We start from the raw sequence: 14579 nt of genomic DNA on the forward strand, positions 1-14579 counted from the left end.
CTCGGGAGTAGGTGGGCCGGCCAGATTCCGGTTGCTAGTTGAGGCTTCTCTGGAAGCTCTTCGTTAAAGAGAGGGTACAGGGAACTGAAACCTACTCATAGAATAAAGGGTGGCTAATCCCCTCTCTGCCCTCGAGATGTGAATTGTCCAATTCAGCCTGTTCATGACCAGGAAGGAACCACAGCAACTTCCCCTTCCAAGGGTGACCCAGGGTCCTCGGTGAAAGTGATCGGGCTTCCCTTTTCTTTCTTTCCTTTTTAAAAAATTGAGATATAATTGAGATATCCACATCTTTGTTTTCTCCTTTTTAAGTAAACCTATTTTTCCTTTTTAAGTAAACTCTACATCCAATATGGAACTTGAACTCACGACCCCAAGATCCAGAGTGGCCGGCCTGCTCTACAGACTGAGCCAGGTGGGCGCCACTGGCTTCTGTTGTCTTTAAAACCCCATCGAGGGGCGCCTGGGTGGCTCAGTGGGTTAAGCCGCTGCCTTCGGCTCAGGTCATGATCTCAGGGTCCTGGGATCGAGTCCCGCATCGGGCTCTCTGCTCAGCAGGGAGCCTGCTTCCTCCTCTCTCTCTCTGCCTGCCTCTCTGCCTACTTGTAATCTCTCTCTGTCAAATAAATAAATAAAATCTTTAAAAAAAAAAAAAAAACCCATCGAATAAACTGCTGGGAAGTGACTGGGGACACTGAACATGTCTGTGACCCTTCTGAGTCCCAGGCATAAGGAGGGTAGGGGTGAGGAGGGGGTGCCCAAGGCACTGCTGGAACCAGGGACAGGCCTCGGTAGAGCGAAGTGATGGGCCCAGCTGCCAGGTGCCCAGGACAGTCCTCTGAGGCGGAATCCCTTGGAGACTCACCTGGAATGGGGGCTGTGACCGCTGGCTGGATGGGGTAGGCCTGTTGCACGAAGGGCTTGACGCTGGGGGCGGAGGGTGGAGAGTCAGAAGTCGAGAGACTATAGCAGTGGCTACTCCCCAGGTCTGGTCTTGGCCAAGGCTAGGGAACAAACCTGCACCCTGTATCTGCCACCCCCCCCATCAGCCTGATTCCCATATGCTGTGACATCTAATTGAACCTCTCATCTCATCCCTGCAGCAACCAAGATCAGGGCTCACCATGCCCAGGCAAGGTTTGGGCTATGCTCAGACTCCCCTTCTCTTGGCTAAACAGCTTAAGTTCTTTCGAGAACAGATAGGCAGGACTTCTTTCTGCTTTTATCTCTAAGCAAACTTCAGCCTCCAGTTTATGAGGCCTGTTTCTCTTGCCCTCAAGGCAGCAGGAGGTTGTCTGTTAGCTGCCCTCAACTCCCAGAAGACCCGATGGGCTGGGCCCCAGGAGTGCCTGCACTGTCCACTCTCAGACAGACACTTTTCAGGAAGCCCCAGGTTCTGCCCTCCAAAGCCACACAGGCCCTATTTCCAGAGGGACGGGCACTAATGCTTAGGGTGCCAGCGAGCCACTTATGCCTCTCCTAGAGCAACCCAAGTCTCTCTCCTGCTCCTGGCCTCAGCGGATAATGGGAGAGGACTATGGGGTTCTCAGGTTCAATGTCTTTTCTCCTGTAAGCCCCAGGTGGTCTGGCCCTGGGGAAACGCACCCGCAGGCTGCGCTTGACCAGATTCTTGCCGTCCCAGCCGGCCCCTCCCTGGACTTACTCTTGTGAGGATCCTGGCTGCCCTGTTTGGATCATTCCTGGCCAGAACTGGAAGGCAAAGGTAAGAGGCATCAGGATTATGAGTTCCCAGGAAAGCACTGCTCGGGACATCTATAGATCGCATCCCTTGCTAACGACAGCGGGCTCAGATCATCTGTCCGCCGCAGAGTGACCCTCTCTAGACCCATACGTGGTCATCGATGTGCACAGGAGAGCACCCTGCATCCTTGGCCTAGCAGTCCTGGCTGCCCTGGCGCTCCTCCTCCAGACTAGTTGCCCTGAGGGCAGGGACCAGACAGCAGCTCTCCCCTGTTCGCCTGACAGCTAGCAGAGATCCGGGCCCATGACAGGGGCTCACGGCTATTTCATCCGACTGCTTTCTACACATGTACCCACCCACCCATCCTTCTCTTCTTCCCTCCATTTGCAAATGCTCCTGTGTGACAGTTCTGCCTCCACAGCTCACAGCACCAAGGGCCTGGCCGGCAGAGGACAAGCTCTGAACCAGAGGCCAAGAGCTCAGAGAAGCAATGCGGACACCGCCTTCGCTGTGCGCCTCCTGGAGGCTTCAGGTGCCTGCTGCCCCCTGCTGGACCTGCAGCCTGTGTAGAAGGAGTTGCAAAGGGAGTCACAGGGCGCAGGGTTTGAGTCCTAATGGCACCAGCCAAGATCACACCACCTAACTCGCTTTGTTACTCACTAATCTCATTATCTGCAAGACGGCAAGAACAATGAGAGGCGTTTAAGATTATTGCGAAGATGAATGAGATCATAACATTAACTTCTCAGCCCTTGCTAGGTGCACAATGAAAACGGCAATACAGTACTTTGCCCCTTTAGGGGTTAGTTCCCTTAAAGGGGCCCTGAGGACACAGGAAAAGAGAGGAAGGGCCATCAAAAAAAAAAAAAAAAAAAAAAAAGGCAGGTGACAACCCAGAAAGGCACCAACAAAGTGATACCCAATTCCATGTCTCGGGGGACCCAGGATCCCCGCCTCCAGCTTGATCTCCCCACCCCCTCCCTCCCCCTTTCTCTCTCTAGCTCCCTCCCTCCCTCTCCCCACGGTGCAACAGGCAGCATCAGCTGACCACAGGTGGTCCCCCACCCACCGTGCCTCCCAGATGGGGGGGTAGGGTTGTGACTTACCCCCGGTGCCCCCGGAAAGGCGGGGCGTGGAATCCCAGGCAGTCCCAGCTTGTTGTGAATGGCAGTGGCCGAGACGATCTGTGCCGAGGACATGGCGGCCATGTGCTGCAGGGCCTTATCCTTGGCCGTCTGATCCTTGAAGGTGACAGTGACACACAGACTTAATACATAACACGTGGCTACTGGGCAGCTTCAACAGGCACAGCCACGAGCACATGGACTAAATACAGAGCCACAGAAGAGGCCGGAGAAGCAAACATGCACGGATAAATAAACACAGCCAGAAGGCTAAAACACACTCAACCTACCGGAACTCTGAACCTGTAAGGAGACTACCCAGCGGCAAGATTTTTTTTAAAAAAATGTTTTAATCCATTTTTTCAACAGAATGGGAAGCCTCTGAGAAGAGTGGTCAACGTATTTATTTTTCCAGCTTCCAAAGGGAGATTTCTCCAATTACTTAACAGGGAAGGGGTTTCGGGGGGGAAGCTCTGCATTGAAGCATACAGATGGGAAAAGGGAGACAGGAGGGGGTGGTGATGGATCTGAGGTAGGACCGTCCACAGGGTGCAGGCAGGCCCCCCTGAGCGCTGCCATGGGGCCACACTCCCAGGAGCTGCTGGAGGCATGCGAGGCCTGGGAGCCCTGGTAGACACCTGGTGGGGAGGCTCAGAAGCGGCAGGTGGGGTGGGGGGCCGTGATGGGACCAAGCAGCATGCTGGCGGGGGGGGGGGGTGCATGCTTTCTCAGGTACCCCCACCCACCATGGGTCTAAGGCTACACGGGTTCTCTCCAGAGCCGAGGACATAGGGCACGCTACTGGGCAACTGGCTTCTCCCTTCCTGAATGGGTCTTTTCCAGAAAAGCCAAGGCTGGTAACACAAAGCTAGCCAAAAAGTCTGCCAAGCACAGCTAAAATACAGAATACTCAATGTGGTGAAAATACTTACCATGCTTGTTACCTGGATACAACAATAAACAGTTTGTTAAAAGAATTGCGGACAAAGGCAGGGGTATTTTTCTTTTTCACTTAAAAAATATACATATTTACACAAACACACAATATGGGGTACAATAGAATGCATAGGACTATGGGTATTCTTCACATTTTAGCAGGAATGTAGGACCCAGATAACCATCTAGAAAGGCAATTACCAACCAGTCCACCCATTTCGAAAACTACTCCCACCCCCTTCAAGCTGGCTCTGCGGCTTCCTTAATGTAGAGGGAGAAACGGTCAGCCCCCGAGAGTGTGACCAATCCCAATGGTGCAGGGAGAGTTCCATGCTTGGGAAACATGTCAAAGAGCCTGGCCGCTCATGGAAGGGTCGACACAATCTCTACCAAACCCAGACTCCATCGGAACAGGAACAAAACAGTGGCACCAATGTAAAGAGAGTGGCCGCCAGAGCTGCCACTCAGAGTCAGCCAGCACGTGAAGGTCAAGAGAAAGTTCAGGCTAAGACATAGTTGAGAGCTGGCTTCAGTGTGTACAGATTGACCCAAAGGGGACTCAAAAGCATGCAGAGCTACCAGAGGCTGGGCCAAATGGAGAAATGGGGGGGAAAGTCCCAGTCTACAAAATAACTACTAGGGGCTTCCAAAAAAGATCAAATTAGGTGCTCCCAGGTAGAGATACCACTTGGTCCTGTAACTGCCAGGATCACGGTGTAGGTTTTTAAAAAGCTTATTTATATTACCCCTTGGAAAAGAGCCTCGCACTTGCATAGAATTGTACATTTTATTCATTTCTCTGGCTTTCAACCAAGAAAGCAATGGCCCTCATGGAACAGCTTTTGGGGGTTGTCCAAGGTCACTGGGATCATCCTGAAGGGCATGTGCTGCAGCGGAAGGACAGGGTGAGGGCCCAGCTTGCAGGATCCCCTGTCCCCAACAGAGTGGCTCCGGGCAATGGTGTAGGGCTTTGCTGCCTCGGGTCAGATGGCATTCCCTGAGCAGACCCCCAGCTTACTCATTTGAAAACTCTACCTACAGCTAGCTTCCTCTGTTAACGTTTTGGGGTTTTGCTTCTTTTTTTAAAGAGCTGAATCATTTCAGATACTGAGATGCCCCCGAAAGACAAATCTTGATGTCAGCGGAATAAACGGACCAGATGTGCAAATGTCCTGAAGCCCCGCAGAGCCTGACACACACAGATCTCAGTGCCAGTCAGACTAGTCCTTGCTGGTCCCTGGCCGCACCTGTCACCGGCCCCATCATCTCCACAGAGGGGGATCCAGGCCCTGATGTACAGAAAACCCGGCTCCAGTCACACAGCGCCCTGCTCTGTCAGGAGTGCCTGGACATCGATATAAACGCCCTGAGGGGTTCTTTTGGGATCCATCACCTTGTACTCCAGCCTCCAACCCACCTAACCCTGAATGAGAGGGTGTAAATGCCCTCACAATGACTTCGGAGCTCACGTGCTGTCCCAGATCTAACCACAGGCGCTGTCTACCGCAAGGACCATGCTGTATCGCTTCAGGGTAGGCTAGGGGAGTAGGGAAAGTGGGAGCCCAGACCTGTTGCTGGTCTGGCAGATGCAAGTTGAGGAATAATTAGGAAGAGAGCTGCGGGCTTGGCTCTATTCCAGAAGTCTGTCACGGGTCCCCGTGTTTGTGAATCGCTGATGGCGGGGGTGACTCAGCGCCCCCAAACACAGTATGTGCCTGGGCACCCTTGGAGGGAGGGACTCGAGAACAGGAAGTTGCGGTCCAAATGGAAATGAGTCTCTCACATCTCCATAGCCTGCTTTTATTCTATCAGGTGCTGGTGATAATCTCCTAGTAGCCTAGCGGCTGATGGAAAAGTTCTCAAAGATACTCACCAAAGTTTGACCCCCCCCTTTTTTTAAACAAGAAATCAGTCAATGAGGAAAGGAGGAGTCCCCAGCTTTTGCTCTTTAGGTTACAGAGCTTCAGGACGGGGCCATTTCCTTTTGCTAAATAAAGTAAGGTTGGACTCTTAAAGCCTTAGCATTCCAGGAGGTACCCGAATGAAACAAATGCTCCAAAGCAGGAGAGCAAATCAACTGTTCCCGTCTCCCCAACTTGCTCCACTCCTGTCAAGGAGAGCCTGGAGACGCTACTTCACACCTGCCTCGGCCTGACGTTATGGGTTGTCTTACCTTGGGCTAGTCACTGAACCCTCTAATCTTCTTCATCTATGAAATGAAGAGTTGCCCTTTTTATTGCCCTAAAGCTCTTCTGGCAGTCTGTAAAAGCTGTTACAAGTGTACGTTCCATTTATAAGCAAATACAGCTTAATACACATAGCCAGGAAGTACTGGTGAAAAGACAGCAAGATGTTAAAATTTGGGCAGCATTTGGCTGTCTACCCTAACAGAGAGAAAGCCAAGTGTGGAGAGGAAATTTTATCTCAAGTAGAGGTTCTTTCTGCACTTGACCTAGCTATCTGAGAATAGGCAATTTTCTGCAAATGGACTAAAATGTCTATACCCGTGATTTCCTACCTTTTGAAGTGGAGACTCTCTACCTTCTCCCTTAATAACATCTCCCCCTTTATCCAAAATACATATTTGAAAATTAAAAGGATTAATTTTTTTGTTTGTTTGTTTAAAATCTAAAGCAACACTGCAGATAATAAAGCCTGCCACTGATATCTGCAGATCGGAACCAGCTGTAGACCCACTTAATCTGAAATGGGAGAACGGAAGGATGCCGAGCTGAGAGACTTCAATGGAAGGGCCTCTAAATTGTCATTTTCAGCCAGAGATACATGCCTGGCTTTGAAGAAATTGTAACTCTAAGTGTCAGACCCGAGAAAATTGCTTCTCTGCGTCACCTGGTCTAAGACTTTGAGAACATGGCACGCCATCCTCACCCCTCACCCCAGAATCAAGGGGGAAGGGAAGGCGCTGTTAATCTACCCAAATAACTGATGCTACTATGGTGAATTTAAAAATGTAGGCTACGTTTGTACACCAGGATAATTTTAACCTTCAAGGTCTTCAAACCAACATTCCTGAAATGCGGATGAGATTTACAAAGGCTGAGCACACCGTGTGATCTTGGAAAATGGTTCTGAAGTCAATACTGAGTTACTCTTAGATATACTCTCAGGGTGTGTGCGTCTCTACACAAGCACGCACCCACAAAAACGCTGCGTCCCAGCAAAAAGCCTGGACTACTCACACAGAGTCCTTGTTACTGATCTGAAGTCCCTCTGTCCCTAAGATGACAAAGAATGAGGCCACAAAAAGCTGAATGTTTGGTGAGTGGGGAAAGAAAAGGCAAATCTCCTTTTTCCTAAGGAACCCTAAGTCATGCCCATGACCTAAAGTGTGGAAAGTATTTATGAAGCAGGAAACGTGGGGGGTTGCTGAGAACAAATGGCCTATCTGAGCGGAGAATAAGAGCAAATAAAGCACCGTACCGGGGACACAGGTCTCTCTCTGTGTTCTTCCCTGTCCAATTTCTGGCACGCCATGCCGTCAATGGCCTCACCCCCTTGGCCACACGGGGTCCAGCAGGCTGTGTCATACATAAACTCCTCAGCCTGAAGCCTTTCAAACGGTTATAGTCTCCTAGTAAACAGCCTTTCACACGTTACGAAGCAGAGCATGGCGGCTCCTCTGCCTCTGGGCTCCACCGACTGCCTCCTTGTTACGGTTTCAATGTGCCTCAAGTTTGGGAAGTGTCTACATGACATGTGACAGGAAGGCAGCCACATCAGAAATGCACATGGCTAGAGCAGTGTGCAGCTCCAACTCCAGGACGTTTCACGGGTCAGCCTCCAGATGGGACGGGAGTCTTACTCCCACGTCCCTCTGCCTCCTCAGTGTTCAATTATCCCTAGGAAACAACTATCTCGTCATCTTCCGGCACTAATCATCAACCAATTTTAAAGACGCTATGAAAAGGGTTACGAGCTTGCGTGTGCCATATGATAGCTGTTACACAGTTAGTAAACAGCTTACAAAATCCACCTACTCCGAAGACCTTGCTCAGGAAGCATCACTTTAAAACGTAAGGACTCCAGCCCACTTCATTCACAGGGAAGCCCACCAACACAGGAGGAGGAATCCTAACGTTGTAAAAAGACCAGGGATTCAAAAAGTCTGCAGAGCCCTTACATGCTTTTCCCCAAATATACTTTTCCCAGCACTGCAAATATATAACACAAGAGAGAAAAGATAGCAATTTGCTTGCAAAATCACTTTTTCAAAGAAAAGACAGAACAAAGACCACTCTTCTAGAAAGATGCTCGCAGATGCTGTTTCTTGTCTTGCGCTATGAGGGTTCACATGACCTCTGCAGTTATTAGCGCTGGTCCCTAAGCAGACAGACATCACAGAACTCTGTGATGGTTTGGGAGAAAAGATGGAGGGCACTTGAATTTTTCTAGCCACGATCTCTCATTTGCTTATTATCAGTGAAAGCAGGAGTAAATACAAAAGCGGGCTACTCCGGTCAGGCAACTGCTAATGCCAAGAAGGGAAGGCACATTCACACTTCTCCTGACTTCCCAATGTAATGAGTAGCAATTAATTCATCTTATTGTATTTCCAAATGCCAAAGACTCCATTCACATCAAAGAAAAATTTTTCAAGGCTTTTACCATTGTTCATTTTTTAAATGTACTAAGCTATATTTAGTATTTGATAATTGTCAATAGTGTTTCCTTTAATTCCGATGTGGGGCTCAGCATTGTTCAAGATTATAGATGAGGACCCAGGTGATTTGTAGGTGTGCCTGAGGACTCTCCCAGGAAGTCTGGCACTCAGGTCAGCTACTAGGTCTGGGTGCTGGGGTCGGGAGCAGGGAGCACCCTTCTGACCACAGGCCCTTTTCCCCTGGGAGACAACAGCAAGGGGCAAGAAGTCAATCTCCCAAGAAGCCAGAGGAACCCATGCCTACAGCAGGCTCAAGTTTGCCTCCAGACTGAGTATCAGCTCCCACCCCTCATTTGCCCTGTTGAATGCAAACATGCATGAAGAGGGGGTTCTGCTGAGGGAGACAACATGGAAGCATCCTAAGTCAGGGAAATGAGCCCCCATCCTTGACCGGCATTCTTTGGGGAGACAGCATGCCACTATGCTGAGAGTTCGGGCTTTGGTGCCAGCTGGCCATGGGATCAAATTCAGACTTATGACCTTGGGTGAGTCACCTGGCCGTTCTAAGCATCGGCCTCCTCATTTCTAAAATGAGGACAGGAACACCCACCTCCAGGCCTGCTTTGGGAACTGTGTTAAGCACTCCACAGGGCGCCCACAGCCTTGCCATTCGGGGAACTTGGGAGTCTAACGGGGCCCAAGTGATCAGAAAGCCTTAGAAGCCCCGGTCCCCATTCTATAACCTTTCAGCACCATGTTCCTCTCGGGTACTGTCTACGCTGGAGGCCTGCTAATAATGGGATGTCTCTAGGAAGGAATACAAGGAAAGAATGAGGCTGTTTCTGTTGCCCTGAAAAAGCAAACCTAGTTCTGCTCGGTTCATACAGAAAGGCACACGCATTCAGTCCTCCAGTTTACACCGGGAGCCCTGCATCACCACTGGTGAGCGGTTCTAATTCCATCACACCCAAGCACGAGAAATTAGTGGTCTCTAGTCTCAGCTTTAACTCACTTAAATTAGAAACAAGGTAGGGAAAGTATCACTGGGGAGAGAGGGTGCACTTCAAAATGCAAAAGAACCCCGTGAAGGTCGGCAGATGCCAGGAGAGGCAGCACATCATTTCCCGAATGCCACAGCCAGGCCCAGTATCTGGTGCTGGTGCGAAGCCCGAGCCCGAGGAGGGGGTCGTCTCAGGCTTCTTGGGCCCAGTGACCATGGACAGCCAATGCCTGAAGGAACAGAGGGGCTCAGGGGGCCATGGGGAGCACCCATGGATGAAGCAAAGCATGTGTCCCATGTGGACGGGCCCATTCCTGGCTGGAACCAGTGGTGACACCACTGGGAAGGGGCAGTGTGGATGGTGGCAATGCCCCAGCAAAGTTCCCGAACTCTTTGCGAGAATTAAATCAGCGGTCTGAACTTTTAAGCTCTCTGCTTATTGGAAGGAACGGCAGACTGGAAAGAATGGCTTGCTCAGAAATCAAATCACAAAAGGCCAGCAGGGCGAGAATGAAGAAAACAGCCCCGGAGAGCACATGCAGCTCGTACATGAGTCACCAACGACTGGACACAAGCGGACCATCTCAGGCCTTTCCCGGCAAGACGCAATGTCAGCAAGTGCGGGCTTTTCCTCGGCGTGAGCCCGGAGCTTGACGCCAACACGTCTGCTGCCCGAGATGTATTCCCGCTGAGGTTAGGGCAGAATGAAGACCTCCTTTCCTCGGGGTCCCATCGGGACCTGTATACTCCCCAAAACGCACTCCACACAAGGGGTCTAGTCCATCCTCTCAGGAGGATGGCGGTCCACAGCGTGGCGGCGGCCTGCAGGGCGCCCTTCTGCCGCTGTGAGGAAAGGGAGGCCTCTGGGCAGGGACGGACCCACCTCCCAAGGCAACGGAACACAAAGAGATAGACACTCAGGGCGGGAAACTCAAAGTAGGAGCTCTGAGGAGCACAGAAAGACGGCTTCCTGTGTGGACGACACATCTGCATTCATTCTAGGGGCTGGGATATTCAATCCCCGGAGCTTAAAAAATATAGATAAGAAGAGCTAATGGCCTCTTGGCCCATTCATAGTGAGTGAAATCATTCAAAGGCAGGAATAGTTCCAAGAGTTGCAGCCCAGTGTTCAGACCATACCACACCTGGTCTTCTCGGACTGTGGGGCCGGAGATGGCAGTGAGGGGGAGACCAGGGGAAGCGAAACTGTGACGGGGGGACACCACCGCAGATGCAGCTGGTGACACAGGGGCCAAAGCAGGGAAGTCTGCATCCCTGGAATTCCTCAACGCCCGTTGCACAGACCCAGAGGTGGCCGGCACGCTGTAGCTGCATGGCTGCATCTTCTACCTTAGAACCAGAACCGGGCCTAGTTACGAAGCCCCAAGTCACCGAAGAACGACTTCGTGCCTGGAGAGCCGTGGGCCACAAGGATTCTGTCGGGGTAGGGGCCACAACATGGCACGTCCAACATCAAGACAGGATGCCCTCCAAGCGAAGCTTTATTTCCAACCAGCAGTTAGCACCCTCATGTGTCTCTTAAGGCACTTTGGTCAAAACGATTAAAGCAAAAAACCTGCAAAATCTATGTTTAATGTCCAAATTTCCGGCCTGCTGGCCACAAATGCCTTGCATTTCCTTAAACCATCGTAGAAGGCTCTTGAATCTCAACTGCACTCTGGGGACCCCTTCACCCCTTCACCCTACCCTACTGCCCCAGTTTCTCTGCTCCTGGTTCTTCATCTCTTTGCACCAGGCCTCGACCACTTCACCGTTCCCTCCATCTGCTTGCCCCTGGCATCCCTCCCTTATGGCTACAGTTTGTGTCCAAGGTCAACCCAAGTTGTTGGTCAAGTCTATCTTGATCAAGTCTATCCTGGCTTAGGCTGCTATACATCGTAGAGAAAAGTCTCATGTTGGTAGCAATGGATTTAGCACAAACTCAGAGTAAATGATGAATTAAAAACCTAGATTCATTTCAGGACAGGGCAAAAGGAGAAAACAGTTTTCAGTGGATTTACTTTCTTAGGGAAATAAGAGGCAAGGAAAGGTACTGTTGATGGGGAGTGAGGAGAAGAGGGAGATTGAGACTGGCTGGGGAAGGGAGTTGGGGAGAGGAAATTAGGAAAAGTAAGAATAATGGTTTGCCATTTGATTCATTCCACTGGAAAAAAAAAACTATTAAAGGAAAAATGGCCTAATGAACATGATCATTTCTGCTTGGTATGAACATAAATATAGCACTTCTCTGCACTTTTTAACTTCGTTGTATTTAAAATGTTGCAACCCAAATTCAGAGTTCATTTTGATGTAATTTTATAGTGAATGGCTATAACTTTAAGAGAACCCGACCTTCGAAAACCTAGTTCCATGCTGCTACTGAAAAGTTTTGGTGTACACTTTTCAGACTCCGTACATGTTTCAGACTCAGTAAGGACAGGAGTTTGAAACAGAAATAATCTATTCTTCAAAAACACTGAGGAAGAAAGAGTTCACGGCAGCCCCAGCGGACTGGCGTGGGAACCAGCCGTGGGGAGGGGAAGCGCTAATGTGAGCCACTGAGCTGCGCCCCGGGAGGGGGTGTGTGTGTGGCTGCCCTGTCTAGGCCCTCACTGCTCTCTCAGCACCCCCTGCATTAGGCTCCCTGCCTCCAGCTCTGCCTCCCTCTTGGCCATCCCTCTGAAAACAGTGCGAGAGAGCTTTCCAAAGCTTAAGTGTGAGTGCTTCACACACGCTCCCCAAGGCCGGGAGGGGACTACCTCACCCTCCCATAGATGACCCAGGACCCTGTTAGGTTCCTCCAGTCTTGTTCCCATCCCATGCCTCCAAGTAATGGTGTTCTTGGTGATTCCCCAAACACCCCCATATCTCGGGGGAACTGTCTGCCTTCCTGAGTGCCCACTTCTGCTGGCACCCCCTCCAATGAGGCTTTTCTTACTTCTCCCACACTCAGAACCACCCACTCTTTTCCACTGCAGTCCCCCAGCTGTGGGACAATCTACTGGAAGCCTCATATTGCTCCCAAATGTGGCCAAAAGCAACAGAAAAGCTTAGTGGTCCTCAAGAACAGACACTCTGCATATTTGACTCTCTAAGCCCAATATCTGCTCAAGGATCTAGAACACACTGGATTCTCAGTGAAAAGTTTGCTGGAGTGAATTAATCACTTCTGTGCTTTATAAAGCTTGAATCTTTGTGGAAATCTTAAACTTTCCCCCAAAGCAAATTTTGTTATAAAAATTAAAATTAGGGGCGCCTGAATGGTACAGTCAGTTAAGCATCTGCCTTCAGCTCAGTTATGATCCCACGGTCCTGGGATCAAGTCCCACATCGGGCTCTCTGCTTAACAGGGAGTCTGTTTCTCCCTCTCCCTCTGTGCTCTATCTCAAATAAATATATAAAATCTTTTTTAAAAAAGTTAAGATTAAAGCCCACACATTTGGGGGCAAATCTGGCTCATGAACAAGCACTCTGAGAACTGCTTCTGCAATTAGCAGAAGCCTAAAGCCGACCTTTGCAACTTATTTTAAATAGATTTTCAAGGGCTGGACTGTGACACAGGAATGACCATTCTCTCCATGAGTGTGTTTTCTTCAGAGGAATATGGCAGAGCCTCCTGCAGGGCACACACTGTCCTGTAGAGGCTGCAGGAACAGCTGAGAGGAAGTAACCTCCTTGTCCCTTTGCCTCAAGCAGGGTGGTGGTTTTCAAACCTTATTCAGTGGAACAGCCAAAGAGGCCACTGCTAAAGATAAAAGAGCATGAGCTTCAGTCAAAACAGCATTTACTCATTTGGAAGTGCCTGGGTGGCACAGTCTGTTAGGTGTCTGACTCTTGGTTTTGGCTCAGGTCCTGATCTTAGGGTTGTGAGATCAAGCCCTGTGCCAGGCTCCAGATTCTACTTGGAGTTCACTTCTGATTCCCTCTCTCTCTCTCCCTCGGGCCCTCCTGCTCCTGCTCTATCAAATAAATAAATCTTTAAAAAGAAAAAGACAAAGAGTGTTTACTCATTTATATAATGAATGTTTTGACTAAGATTTCAGTCTGAAGTATGAGTTTGTGGCTTAAAAAAGGCTGGAAAGTGACTAGCCTCAAGGACTCTAGCACACCCTTCCCTGGGAATGAGAAGGGGGGGGGGGGTTCTAGGCATTTGGGCTCACGTGGAGGCCACACTTGGCAGTGGTCCTAGGTCTGAGCAAACCACCTTTTTTCAACTCCAAGGGAGGACCAAGAGATGAAGCTTGGCTTCATTCTTCAAAGGAGGGCTACAGGCCTCTGTCCACCACCAGAGAATAGAAATCCTTGACTTGTAAGCATATGTTCAAGTGACCAGTGGCAGGCTGAGGCTGGCAGGCAGGGACAGGTCCTGAAGTGGCCAGGCAGCAGCCACCTTCCCTCCAGGAGGCCTTGCCACATCTTCTCAGGCAAACCACATCTCTGTGAAATCTTGATACTTCCTGCCGCCCCCCCCCCCATCGCCCACCCAGAAGCTACTCTCATCGTCTGCTGGGATGACTTCCGCCTTCTGTGGCAACTTTATCTCGTTAGTTCGTGTGGGAGGCCAAGATGACGTGGCTATGAGCCTGACCCCCCAACGAACTCAACCGGGAGCCTCAGCCCTGCCTCCCATAGATGCGCTGTTAGACTCCAGAGCTGAATGGGGGAGCACAGAGAAACAGGTGCCATCAACCTCTCCTACAGGACCACCTCCCGGGTACAGCTGGTCAGGAAGGTTAAGGAAGGTGTCTCTAATGTCAAACACCCATGGACAGTGAAGGCGGCACCCTCTCTGCAGGCAGGCGACAGCTGGTCCCATGCTCCTGGACTGTCCTAATGTCCTCTGAGTGGTGACACAGCAGCTCTGTGGCTAGGACCTCACTGCCCTGAGTTATGGGTGACTGCCACAGGGTCAGGCACACACGAAGCCTACACCTGGACCAAGGGCTAGAAGTTAAAAATTCACCTTGCTTCTAAAAGGTGGGCACCGAGGAAAAGATCCGTAGCAAGATCTTTTGCCCAGCTCCAAGGGACATGAGGGGTGACACGGGACTGTGCCAGCACGAAGCCTTCTGCTTAAAAACCGTCTCCCACCTCCACTGGACACAGCCCCGCCTGAAAGAGCAGGTGTTATGATTCAGAAAGATCTGAGTTCAAATCCTGACAGTGACATGTGCTAGGCTTGGGGAGCTCCGGGCA

General features: G+C 50.5%; 1 protein-coding gene across 18 annotated transcripts in view; it reads right to left on the reverse strand.

The window, feature by feature from the left end:
• The window catches only part of TEAD1 (TEA domain transcription factor 1), a 261179-nt gene that overhangs the window by 57592 nt on the left and 189008 nt on the right, over positions 1–14579 (reverse strand). For 14 of the 18 annotated variants that reach the window (XM_045065808.1, XM_045065805.1, XM_045065803.1 and 11 more), the window contains 4 exons: positions 3759–3770; positions 2809–2943; positions 1664–1710; positions 866–927 (listed from right to left, as the gene is read on the reverse strand). In XM_045065808.1, coding sequence (XP_044921743.1) covers positions 866–927; positions 1664–1710; positions 2809–2943; positions 3759–3770 — 256 coding nt within the window. The remainder of the gene's footprint in view (positions 1–865; positions 928–1663; positions 1711–2808; positions 2944–3758; positions 3771–14579) is intronic. The other 4 variants (XM_045065807.1, XM_045065801.1, XM_045065802.1 and 1 more) reach the window with 1 other exon arrangement.

This window comes from Mustela putorius, unplaced genomic scaffold, assembly GCF_011764305.1.
Source record: "Mustela putorius furo isolate JIRA1106 unplaced genomic scaffold, ASM1176430v1.1 tig00003859_pilon_pilon_pilon, whole genome shotgun sequence".
In the NCBI taxonomy this organism is placed as follows: domain Eukaryota; kingdom Metazoa; phylum Chordata; class Mammalia; order Carnivora; family Mustelidae; genus Mustela; species Mustela putorius.